The following is a 13,221-nucleotide window of genomic DNA, read 5'->3' on the forward strand; positions in this document are numbered from 1 at the left end:
TTTTCAAGGTTACTCTTTTTGTTTTTCCTTGGTGTTTTCTTTCCTTAGGACCAGGTTGGCACTGCGGGGACTGGGATGAGGATGGGTTTGGATAAGCATTACCACAAGGCTTCTTTCCAGGATTCCTGGTCACTTTCAGTGATAAGCCCTGCTTCTTCCTTTCTCGTTAGCATGGGTTTTCTGCCCTCTGTAAACATAGCCGGGTGAGGCTACTCCAGCTCCCAGAAATACCCAGAGGTGCGTGAACAGCAGTGAGTAATGGCTGTGCTCCTTCCTAATAGGCTCTCACACCCAATCCACCAGTTTGCCAGTCATGCCCACATTTGCCTGAGCCTGAGAAGTCCAAGTAAATGCTGAAGTGGAGATACCGACTAGAGTGATTATAATAGTATGATCTTATATTTGGCATAAAGTAGGTTAGGATGTTGCTAGAAATCCTACTTCCTTTAGCATTTGAGCACCATTTGGCTTTCTGTACATTGCCAAGTATAGGACACTTTTGTATTTTTCCAGAATCTTCCATGGACTTGCTTTTCAACTGCTTTTGACTTTCCTTGTGTAAATCCCATCCAACATAATTCTGATACCTCTGATGATGTGGCTCCATTTATGTGTAGGGGTTCACTGAGGAAACTTTTAACAAAGATTCAATATGAGAAATTGTTTACAATTTACAGCTAATATATAGAAACTGAACAAGTTGAGAAATGCAGGATTCTTGGCTACTCCTATGTCTTATTAAATTATTTATCTGGGAAGTTTCAAGACACCGGCTTTGCCGTAACTCTCTCTTCTCTCTAGGAAATTTGGTTTGATGACGTTTTGTTTTGTATTTCTTTTTCAAAATTTTAAATTTTTAAATTTTCATAATGTATTTCCGTGCATCCCTTTGCCTTTCATAGCTGCTGTTTCTGTAAATTTTACATTTAACATTGGTCTATGTCATGTATAGTAACAAGACAGAGAGGAAACCATCATAAAAGGGCATAAATACCAGGGAAGAAAGTAAAGTCTTTAACCTTCCCTGCTTACGGTCAGAATTTTACCCCAACAAGCATCATTTTATCTGCAAACATTCTTTGTAGTTCAAATATTAATACATCCTTGAACCTTCCTAACTTTATTCATCTTATTTTCTCATTCTTCGATGTCCATATTTCACTATGCTTAATGCAATGAGCCATTTCAAGGCACCATGCTTTCACATTTTTTAACTCTCATTTTCTTGTTAGTGTGTAGGTGGCTTTGGTGTTTTTTAGACCCAAGTTACATTCATATATACCCCTCCTGCTTTCCTTTGCATCTGGTACATACCTGAACATATTTTATTCTGTTATTTTTTGCTTGCAGATGTCAAATTAGTTTATGTAACTCAAAGACTTAGGTTTATGCCTTTCCAGTCAAGCTGCTGTTATGGAAAACAAATATCCAAGCAATATGAACTTACGGACATGGAGGAAGGGAGACATATTTGGGCCCAGGGCTCATTAGTAGGTTAGGGTCTGCTGCACCTACCCGTCTGCCAATATCTATCTGCCAATATTCCCAGACTTTCCTGTTTCTAAATGCTGATTTAGATAAATGCTTTTCTAACCAAAATGAAACAGTATGGTATTTAAGTCAACCATGGAAATAAGCATTGACATATGTGCCCCCACCTGAAAGACATCAGGTTAGGCTTGATTTGAATCAGGCAGGAGGCCAGAGGCAATCAGGTCCCTGAAGTCTGGAACTCCACCAGAAGGAGAGATCAGGCTCCACTGCCGCAGGATCCTCCAGACTGCAGAAGATCTGGAGGTGTCAGAATTGAGTGGGGCTCCCAGATCTTTGATAAAATGTGATTTTGTACAACAGAAGAAAGGGGGAAATGGCAAAAGCAGGCCTTTCTCTAAAAGGTCTAATAAACGGGATGATGCTGGGGTACTTTCCAGGCCTCCCCCATGCCACCTCTATCTCTAAGATCACATCACAAGCCCCAGAGCACCCTAGCTCTACACGCAAGGCAGGCCACACACTGGACTGCTTGCACAGACCTAGAGTAGTTTAATGGCCCAGTGAGGACTTGCTATCCCAACTGGACCAAGTTGGAAGCCCTACGTTGTATGTGAGATCACAGAATTGGTATTTGATATCCCTGGGAATGGTCGCATCGTCATTTCATCAATACAGCTACACATTCGTTTAAGGCCTGTGGGTTTGACATTGATCCTTATATATTTATTTGTTCATGGACTTGTTAGAAAGCTTTTAGATTGAGATTTAGGCAAAAAAGACAGTGAACTTGGTTTTCAGCCATAAATTTCTCTAGAGCATTCTTAGGTCAAACTAACTAGCTTCCTGCTACAGAAATTGTTCAGTGCTGCATGAGCATGTGAGAACAAATTTTGCATGCTCTGTGCTAAGACACCTTCTCCCACTACTCTACCTTTCTCATAACAAGATCCTAAAAGATGATTTCATTCCCTCAGTCCTTAGGTGCTGTCCTGTCCTTAGGTGCTGATGTCTAATCCCCACACTATTTGGTTCACAGTCGCCTGCTATCATCCTTCCAGTTTAGGGATTCTCTCTCTTTAATAAGTAGGCAAAAGAAATCAGACTCATGCTTTTGACCCTGCAAAATGGAGAAGCATGTACTACTTTTGAATTAAAAAAAAAAAAAGTTAGAAATTTGACACTAAGACGTCTAAGCAACTGGGTGGAGGTCTGAAGTAGCAAGTGAAAATGATACCATTAATGATATTGATCATGGATGAAACAATTTGGTTTTTTGTTCTTAACTCCAGTCAAACATTTACCAAAACAACTAAACAGATTGGACGTCAAAAATCCAAATGAAATCTTGAAAGCATGAGTGTACTTCCCATGCAGTATGGAAAGGAAGAGAGAGAGAAAGTAATTAAAAAACAATCTCCATTCCTACCACACACCTTTGGCTTGCATTGCTCACCACCTTTTAAAGTAATGCCTGATGTGTTATATGCTGGTCCTCTCAAAATACTAAACTTTCCCCAGAAGTGACCTTAGTTCTCCCAGTGCCTCACAACCCTCTTAAATACCAAAGAGCTTCAGGGGGCGGAGGACAACAATTTTCTAAAGGAAACCCTTCTCCACTTGCACTGGACAGGCTGTCAAGACCCAGCAAGACACTTTGTCATGTTATCTCACTCCACATTTGCTTTCTCTCCTTGTAGCTACCTCATCCCTGAACTCCCAGCTCCAGCAGCTCCAGCTCCAGCTCCAGCAGCAGCAGCAGCAGCAGCCTCCCCCGTCAACCAACCAGCACCCGCAGCCAGCCCCGCAGGCGCCCTCGCAGTCCCAGCAGCAGCTGTCACAGCCCACCCCACCCCAGCAGCCACCACCCGCCTCTCAGCAGCCGCCAGCTCCTACATCTCAGCTGCAACAGGCACCTCAGCCCCAGCAGCACCAACCCCACTCCCACCCCCAGAACCAGAACCAACCATCTCCAACCCAGCAGAGTTCCAGCCCCCCGCAGAAACCCAGTCAGTCTCCAGGACATGGCCTGCCTTCACCGCTCACGCCACCCAATCCTCTACAGGTATGCTCCCCGTGCTTCCCATCTGCCCCCAGGAGCACCAAGGACCTTTCCATGGGGTGGTGCCATCCCCAAAGGCAGAGGGCCGCAAAACTTAGCATCCAGTTCTGCAGCGTCTAATTCAAATTGATCTCTTAGACATAGGGAAGAAGAAGCAACTAGAAGGCAACTGGGGATGCATGTAAACGAAACAAATAGAAGCCCATTTCTGTTGCCCTCCAAAGGATAAATGTTATCTGTTTCCTTCTGTGAGAGGCCAGCACTATAAGTGCACTTGGAGCCTGTAATAATTCCATTTTATGATACTTTTTGAAGGCAGCAAAGATAGCATCCAATTAAAATTATTACTAGCACAGTTTTGTAGCCCCGTGGAGAACTGCATCTACTGTCCATGAGGCATGGTGGTTATTTCTCTATATTATGAATACAACAGTGTCTCACCTTAAGTACTTTGTGCTCTTTTGTTTCTATTTTTCTAAAGACTCTCTGGGGTTAGGAGGGCAAGGAAATTTAGCCCCAGTCTTATGTCCCAGATTCCAACCATTACTCCACAGACTAACAAGTACTCTAAATTCATGCCAAGAGCCTCAACCAATATGCATCTTTATAAAGGAATAAAACTTCTATAGGCTTACTTTATTACTGTGAGGCTGAGGGCATCATAAATAGATATTTCAGGCTAATCATAAGAGCTCATCTATAACCTACCTATTAAGAAGGAATGGTAGGTGCATTCGTAAATTTTATATATATATATATATATATATATATATGACTTTAAACTTCAGAAAACCATTTTTAACTTAGGTGTCTTTAAAATAAATTAGTTTCAAAACATAATGACTGTGATGTCATCATATCAGATCCAGAAATTAATAACTCAGCCAAGCCATCCATTCTTTGACTTGCACAATGACATTTTTCCCTGTGAGATTTCAGATGACTTCGTGTATTTGTAGTACTGTGACAAAGTCCAACAGAGTGAGCAGCCTGTGGACCTGTTTCAAATGCCATCTCATCCCCCTGCCATAGTGGTGGGCATGAACCTCAGTCAGTCCGGCTCTCCCCAGCTTTGTCTCTTTCAATTTGGATTCTCAGTGCTGGCCCGAAGCATTCCTAGAAATGAACACATTTCGGAGAGATGAGTCATTGTGTTTTTCTGGGCACTTGGGCCAGGGCTACTTTCAGTTTGAACGTTTACATGAACGGAGTTTCAAGATGTATTTGTACAAATCTTACGATGATGAGACAACATAACACCTTTGACACAAGACTAAAATGAACATGAGCCAAAAACTTCTTCATTGTCCTCTTGACAGCTACCGAGAGAGCAGATGTTATCAAATTTACAAAAAGCATGATTACAGCAACCTTAATGTTGGCAGCATTTGGGATTCAACTTTATTATTCCACAAAATGAATTTAATGCTTTTTAAGAACACTTACATTAGATGTACCTACATACCATCTAATTTCTCTATCCCAGGCACCAAAATAGGTAAAATTACCAAAGAAAAATATTGCCCTTCCTTGAGGAATGAAATTGCTTAGGTGTATCCCCAGTTGTCCTATATAGTCCAATATTCCTTCCTATTAGGTGAAAGTTTTGAGCTCTGTGGACCTCAGCCTTCCCTGAACACTGTCAGTGTTTTATAAATCTCTTATCGGCCTGTGAGATCCCAGTGAAGACAAGCCCTGTTGAATGACTGTTGACAGGACTTTAGATGAAATGACCACTCAGCCTTAGGAAAATAAACTTAGGAGAATTTCCAAAAGTTCTCCTAACAGTTTCTCATGGAAATCCCAGGGCTGTTTTGTTTTGTTTTGTTTTTACAACAAATGAAGACTCAGAGCTACATTTCTTTCTTTGGAACACTGAGATAATATTCTAATTTTTCATTGTTGAAGTTTTAACTTATAAACTTAATAAATATGTTTAGAGTACATTTAAATATAGAGGAGCTGTTACTCTAACTTCTGTGGATCTAACAGATGACCGCCAAATGAGTGACCTGGTACAATTTTTTTTTTTTGAACATTACTGAGCAGATACAGAACTAATTTTGAATAAATCTGTGTCAGTAGGCATAAAAGGACTTTTTTCCTTTACTACAGGCATGTATAAAGGAAATGGAGAATTTTTTAGTTTAAAAAAATTTTTACACTAGCTGCAGGCTTTTTGAGTTTGTGGAACATGGAATGTTTAAACTTTTTAAAAAGAAAACTGTTTAAAAGGAATTGCAAAGATATTTAACTGTCCAAAGTAATAATCTTTATAAAGTGTTTTTGTCTGAAGATTATTAAGGGAATAAAGATCAACTAAATTCATATATGGTAGCCTAAATTTCATTTTACAATCTTTTATTTTCATGTGGGCTTTATCTTTTTACATTATTCAGAAATCTGCTGGAGAGATATTAGTTTATAACTATGCAATGTAGATTATCAGGGAAAGCCCGTCAATTAGGTTTTTTGCTTTAAAAACAACACTTTAGAAGACAACAATTATTTCTAAAACTGTGCAGATGCTCCCATAGCTTTAGAAAAAAGTAAGTGTAAGTAGGTTGTGTGGTATATTTGGGTGAGGTCATTTCTTTTTTTTTTTTTAATACTTTAAGTTCTAGGGTACATGTGCACAACGTGCAGGTTTGTTACATATGTATATATGTGCCATGTTGGTGTGCTGTACCCATTAACTCGTCATTTACATTAGGTATATCTCTTAATGCTATCCCTGCCCCCATCCCCTCCCCACAATCGGCCCCAGTATGTGATGTTCCCCTTCCTGTATCCAAGTGATCTCATTGTTCAATTCCCACCTATGAGTGAGAACATGTGGTGTTTGGTTTTCCGTTCTTGCGATAGTTTGCTGAGAATGATGGTTTCCAGCTGCATCCATGTCCCTACAAAGGACACAAACTCATCCTTTTTTATGGCTGCATAGTATTCCATGGTGTATATGTGCCACATTTTCTTAATCCAGTCTGTCACTGATGGACATTTGGGTCGATTCCAAGTCTTTGCTATTGTGAATAGTGCTGCAATATACATAAGGGTGAATGTGTCTTCATAGCAGCATGATTTATAATCCTTTGGGTGTATGCCCAGTAATGGGATGGCTGGGTCAAATGGTATTTCTAGTTGTAGATCGTTGAGGATCGCCACACTGTTTTCCACAATGGCTGAACTAGTTTATGATCCCACCAACAGTGTAAAAGTGTTCCTATTTCTCCACATCCTCTCCAGCACCTGTTGTTTCCTGATTTTTTAATGATTGCCGTTCTAACTGGTATGAAATTGTATCTCATTGTGCTTTTGATTTGTATTTCTCTGATGGTGAGTGATGATGAGCATTTTTTCATGTGTCTGTTGGCTGTATGAATGTCTTCTTTTGAGAAGTGTCTGTTCCTATCGTTTGCCCACTTTTTGATGGGGTCGTTTGCTTTTTTCTTGTAAATTTGTTTGAGTTCTTTGTAGGTTCTGGATATTAGCCCTTTGTCAGATGAGTAGATTGCAAAAATTTTCTCCCATTCTGTAGGTTGCCTGTTCACTCTGATGGTAGTTTCTTTTGCTGTACAGAAGCTCTTCAGTTTAATTAGATCCCATTTGTCAATTTTGGCTTTTGTTGTCATTGCTTTTGGTGTTTTAGACATGAAGTCCTTGCCCATGCCTATGTCCTGAATGGTATTACCTAGGTTTTCTTCTAGGGTTTTTATGGTCTAACATTTAAGTCTCTAATCCATCTTGAATTAATTTTCGTATAAGGAGTAAGGATCCAGTTTCAGCTTTCTACTTATGGCTAGCCAATTTTCCCAGCACCATTTATTAAATAGGGAATCCTTTCCCCATTTCTTGTTTCTCTCAGGTTTGTCAAAGATCAGATGGCTGTAGGTGTGTGGTATTATTTCTGAGGACTCTGTCCTGTTTCATTGGTCTATATCTCTGTTTTGTTACCAGCACCATGCTGTTTTGGTTACTGTAGCCTTGTAGTATAGTTTGAAGTCAGGTAGCGTGATGCCTCCGGCTTTGTTCTTTTTGCTTAGGATTGTCTTGGCAATGTGGGGTCTTTTTTGGTTCCATATGAACTTTAAAGCAGTTTTTTCCAATTCTGTGAAGAAAGTCATTGGTAGCTTAATGGGGATGGCATTGAATCTATTAATTACCTTGGGTAGTTTGGCCATTTTCACAATATTGATTCTTCCTATCCATGAGTATGGTATGTTCTTCCATTTGTTTGTGTCCTCTTTTATTTCACTGAGCAGTGGTTTGTAGTTCTCCTTGAAGAGGTCCTTTACATCCCTTGTAAGTTGGATTCCTGGGTATTTTATTCTCTTTGAAGCTATTGTGAATGGGAGTTCGGTCATGATTTGGCTCTCTGTTTGTCTGTTACTCTTGTATAAGAATGCTTGTGATTTTTGCACTTTGATTTTGTATCCTGAGACTTTACTGAAGTTGCTTATCAGCTTAAGGAGATTTTGGGCTGAGACAATGGGGTTTTCTAAATATACAATCATGTCATCTGCAAACAGGGACAATTTGACTTCTTCTTTTCCTAACCGAATACCCTTTATTTCTTTCTCTTGCCTGATTGCCCTGGCCAAAACTTCCAACACTATGTTGAATAGGAGTGGTGAGAGAGGGCATCCCTGTCTTGTGCCAGTTTTCAAAGGGAATGCTTCCAGTTTTTGCCCATTCAGTATGATATTGGCTGTGGGTTTGTCATAAATAGCTCTTATTACTTTGAGATACATTCCATCAATACCGAATTTATTGAGAGTTTTTAGCATGAAGGGCTGTTGAATTTTGTCAAAGGCCTTTTCTGCATCTATTGAGATAATCATGTGGTTTTTGTCTTTGTTTCTGTTTATATGCTGGATTACATTTATTGATATGCATATGTTGAACCAGCCTTGCATCACAGGGATGAAGCCCACTTGATCATGGTGGATAAGCTTTTTGATGCGCTGCTGGATTCGGTTTGCCAGTATTTTATTGAGGATTTTTGCATCGATGTTCATCAGGGATATTGGTCTAAAATTCTCTTTTTTTGTTGTATCTCTGTCAGGTTTTGGTATCAGGATGATGTTGGCCTTGTAAAATTAGTTAGGAAGGATTCCCTCTTTTTTTATTGATTGGAATAGTTTCAGAAGGAATGGTACCAGCTCCTCCTTGTACCTTTGGTAGAATTCGGCTGTGAATCTGTCTGGTCCTGCACTTTTTTTGGTTGGTAGGCTATTAATTATTGTCTCAATTCCAGAGCCTGCTATTGGTCTATTCAGGGATTCAACTTCTTCCTGGTTTAGTCTTGGGAGAGTGTAAGTGTCCAGGAAATTATCCATTTCTTTTAGGTTTTCTAGTTTATTTGCGTAGAGGTGTTTATAGTATTCTCTGATGGTAGTTTGTATTTCTGTGGGGTTGGTGGTGATATCCCCTTTATCACTTTTAATTGCGTCTATTTGATTCTTCTCTCTTTTCTTCTTTATTAGTCTTGCTAGCAGTCTATCAATTTTATCTTTTCAAAAAAACCAGCTCCTGGATTCATTGATTTTTTGGAGGGTTTTTGTGTCTCTATCTCCTTCAGTTCTGCTCTGATCTTAGTTATTTCTTGTCTTCTGCTAGCTTTTGAATGTGTTTGCTCTTGCTTCTCTAGTTCTTTTAATTGTGATGTTAGGGTGTCAATTTTAGAACTTTCCTGCTTTCTCTCGTGGGCATTTAGTGCTATAAATTTCCCTCTACGCACTGCTTTAAATGTGTCCCAGAGATTCTGGTATGTTGTATCTTTGTTCTCACTGGTTTCAAAGAACATCTTTATTTCTGCCTTCATTTCGTTATGTACCCAGTAGTCATTCAGGAGCAGGTTGTTCAGTTTCCATGTAGTTGAGCGGTTTTGATTGAGTTTCTTAGTCCTGAGTTCTAGTTTGATTGCACTGTGGTCTGAGAGACAGTTTGTTATAATTTCTGTTCTTTTACATTTGCTGAGGGGTGCTTTACTTCCAACTATGTGATCAATTTTGGAATAAGTAAGTGTGATGTGGTACTGAGAAGAATGTATATTCTGTTGATTTGGGGTGGAGAGTTCTGTAGATGTCTATTAGGTCCTCTTGGTGCAGAGTTGAGTTCAATTCCTGGATATCCTTGTTAACTTTCTGTCTCATTGTTCTGTCTAATGTTGACAGTGGGGTGTTAAAGTCTCCTGTTGTTATTGTATGGGAGTCTAAGTCTCTTGGTAAGTCTCTAAGGACTTGCTTTATGAATCTGGGTGCTCCTGTATTGGGTGCATATATATTTAGGATAGTTAGCTCTTTCTGATGAATTGATCCCTTTACCATCACGTAATGGCCTTCTTTGTCTCTTTTGATCTTTGATGGTTTAAAGTCTGTTTTATCAGAGAATAGGGTTGCAACCCCTGCCTTTTTTTTGTTTTCCATTTGCTTGGTAGATCTTCTTCCATCCCTTTATTTTGAGCCTATGTGTGTCTCTGCATGTGAGATGGGTCTCCTGAATACAGCAAACTGATGGGTCTTGACTCTTTATCCAATTTGCCAGTCTGTGTCTTTTAATTGGAACATTTAGTCCATTTACATTTAAGGTTAATATTGTCATGTGTGAACTTGATCCTGTCATTATGATATTAGCTGGTTATTTTGCTCATGAGTTGATGCAGTTTTTTCCTGGCATCGATGGTCTTTATATTTGGGTATGTTTTTGCAATGGCTGGTAGTGGTTGTTCCTTTCCATGTTTACTGCTTCCTTCAGGATCTCTTGTAGGGCAGGCCTGGTGGTGACAAAATCTCTAAGCATTTGCTTGTCTGTAAAGGATTTTATTTCTCCTTCACTTATGAAACTTACTTTGGCTGGATATGAAATTCTGGGTTGAAAATTCTTTTCTTTAAGAATGTTGAATATTGGCCCCCACTCTCTTCTGGCTTGGAGAGTTTCTGCTGAGAGATCTGCTGTTAGTCTGATGGGCTTCCCTTTGTGGGTAACCTGACCTTTCTCTCTGTTTGCCCATAACATTTTTTCCTTCATTTCATCTTTGGTGAATCTGGCAATTATGTGTCTTGGAGTTGCTCTTCTCAAGGAGTATCTTTGTGGTGTTCTCTGTATTTCCTGAATTTGAATGTTGGCCTGCCTTACTAGGTTGGGGAAGTTCTCCTGGATGATATCCTGAAGAGTGTTTTCTAACTTGGTTCCATTTTCCCCGTCACTTTCAGGCACACCAATCAGACGTAGATTTGGTCTTTTCACATAATCCCATATTTCTTGGAGGCTTTGTTCATTTCTTTTTACTCGTTTTTTCTCTACATTTCTCTTCTCACTTCATTTCATTCATTTGATCTTCAATCACTGATAATCTTTCTTCCAGTTGATCGAGTCAGTTACTGAAGCTTGTGCATTTGTCACATAGTTCTCGTGTCATGGTTTTCATCTCTATCAGTTCTTTTAAGGTCTTCTCTGCATTGATTATTCTAGTTATCCATTCATCCATTCTTTTTTCAAGGTTTTTAGTTTCTTTGCGCTGGTTACTTAGTTCCTGCTTTAGCTCTGAGAAGTTTCGACTGAAGCCTTCTTCTCTCAACTTGTCAAAGTCATTCTCTGTCCAACTTTGTTCCGTTGCTGGTGACGAGCTGCGTTCCTTTGGCGGGAGAGATGTGCTCTGATTTTTTGAATTTCCAGCTTTTTTACCCTGCTTTTTCCCCATCTTTGTGGTTTTATCTGCCTTTGGTCTTTGATGATGGTGACGTACTGATGGGGTTTTGGTGTGGGTGTCCTTTCTGTTTGTTAGTTTTCCTTTCTAACAGTCAGGACCCTCAGCTGCAGGTCTGTTGGAGTTTGCTTGAGGTCCACTCCAGACCCTGTTTGCCTGGGTATCAACAGCGGAGGCTGCAGAAGATAGAATATTACTGAACAGCGAGTGTTGCTGTCTAATTCTTGCTCTGGAAGCTTCGTCTCAGGGTGTACCCAGCCATGTAAGGTGTGATGTGTCGGTCTGCACCTAGGGGATGTCTCCCAGTTAGGCTACTCGGGTCAGGAACCTACTTGAGCAGGCAGTCTGTCCGTTCTTAGATCTCAACCTCCATGCTGGGAGAACCACTGCTCTCTTCAAAGCTGTCAGACAGGCAATTTTACATCTGTAGAGGTTTCTGCTGCTTTTTGTTTAGCTATGCCCTGTCCCCAGAGGAGGAGTCTACAGAGGCAGGCAGGCCTCCTTGAGCTGCAGTGGGATCCACCCAATTCGAGCTTCCCAGTGGCTTTGTTTACCTACTTAAGTCTCAGCAATGGCGGGCACCCCTCCCCCAGTCTCGCTGCCGCCTTGCAGTTAGATCTCAGACTGCTGTGCTAGCAATGAGGGAGTCTCCATGGATGTGGGACCCTCTGGGCCAGGTGTGGGATATAATCTCCTGGTGTGCCGTTTGCTAAGATTGTTGGTAAAGCGCAGTATTAGGGTGGGAGTTACCCGATTTTCCAGGTGTTGTGTGTCTCAATTTCCCTTGGCCAGGAAAAGGAATTCCCTTCCCCCTTGCACTTCCCAGGTGAGGTGATGCCTCGCCCTGCTTCAGCTCTCGCTGGTCGGGCTGCACCCGTGGATCAGCATCAACTGTCCAACACGCCCCAGTGAGATGAACCTGGTACTTCAGTTGAAAATGCATAAATCACCCGTCTTCTGTGTCGCTCACCCTGGGAGCTGGAGGCTGAAGCTGTTCCTATTCGGCCATCGAGGTCATTTCTTGAGATGAAAAAAAATTAATAGTGTTGGTGGGTGGTAACACTCTAAACAAAAAGTCTCCAAATACCTCTTACCGGGCTTTTCTGCAATACTGCAGTGTCATTTTATTTCACTCTTTTATTCAATTCTGTGAAAAGGATTACATTTACAAAACCAAGTTGTTGTTTTAAGACAGATATGAGTCTAAAGTATTATCCCTTCAAAGAAGCCCAGGTAGGGGGATCACTTTGTTTATTAATTTTGATCACTCAGCATTCTAGGAGGTCTGGTGGTCTAAAGCAGACTCTAGAAGCTGGCCCCTGGAGGTCTGTCTATAGATTCTCCATTGAGATTCAAGACTCACCCACCCATGGCTTCATTCTTGCTCAGGAGGCTTGAGGAGAGAAGTTCTAAACAGGAAATGCAAGGGCAGAGGTCTTCAGGGCCTGGCAGTCCCTGTAAATAAGTAAAGTAATCTTGGCTGTAAAACCCAAATTCAAATTGATAAAAACAGTGTGTGGGACAGACAGGATGCCCTGTGAGCTGAATTTAGTCCCTGGGTGCCAGGATGGAGAGCAGTCCATACTCCTTATTTTTGCTCAAACCCACGGTCCACAGGCTGTGCCTGAATCCAAAACTAAAAATACAGACTATGTTTGATAGAAGCAGAAACATAAATAGAAGCAATCTTTTGGGGCAAAAAACATGATCTAGGTAAAAAAAAAAAAAAAATTTCAATATGTAATTTTAATCTGGATAGAGACCCCATAAGTGTAAGAATGGTGAAATAAAAGCCTCCTTTCTATGACCTTTAAGAAGAATTTTCTTGAAAAGAAAACTCCTTGGGAGTTTTTATTTGCACTGGTAAAATTTCAGACATCTTATAAAAGCCCTATTGTGCATATATTCCCTCTTGAGTGGTCTGGAGATGCGCTGGGCATGGTTGGAGCCCAGTCATGGT

General features: G+C 40.6%; 1 protein-coding gene across 10 annotated transcripts in view; it reads left to right on the forward strand.

The window, feature by feature from the left end:
- Positions 1 to 13,221, forward strand: part of LOC105497760 (POU class 6 homeobox 2) — a 498,182-nt gene that overhangs the window by 357,213 nt on the left and 127,748 nt on the right. For all 10 annotated transcript variants that reach the window (XM_011769091.2, XM_071095065.1, XM_011769088.2 and 7 more), the window contains one exon: positions 3,192 to 3,556. In XM_011769091.2, coding sequence (XP_011767393.2) covers positions 3,192 to 3,556 — 365 coding nt within the window. The remainder of the gene's footprint in view (positions 1 to 3,191; positions 3,557 to 13,221) is intronic.

Source organism: Macaca nemestrina, chromosome 4 (assembly GCF_043159975.1).
Source record: "Macaca nemestrina isolate mMacNem1 chromosome 4, mMacNem.hap1, whole genome shotgun sequence".
NCBI lineage: Eukaryota > Metazoa > Chordata > Mammalia > Primates > Cercopithecidae > Macaca > Macaca nemestrina.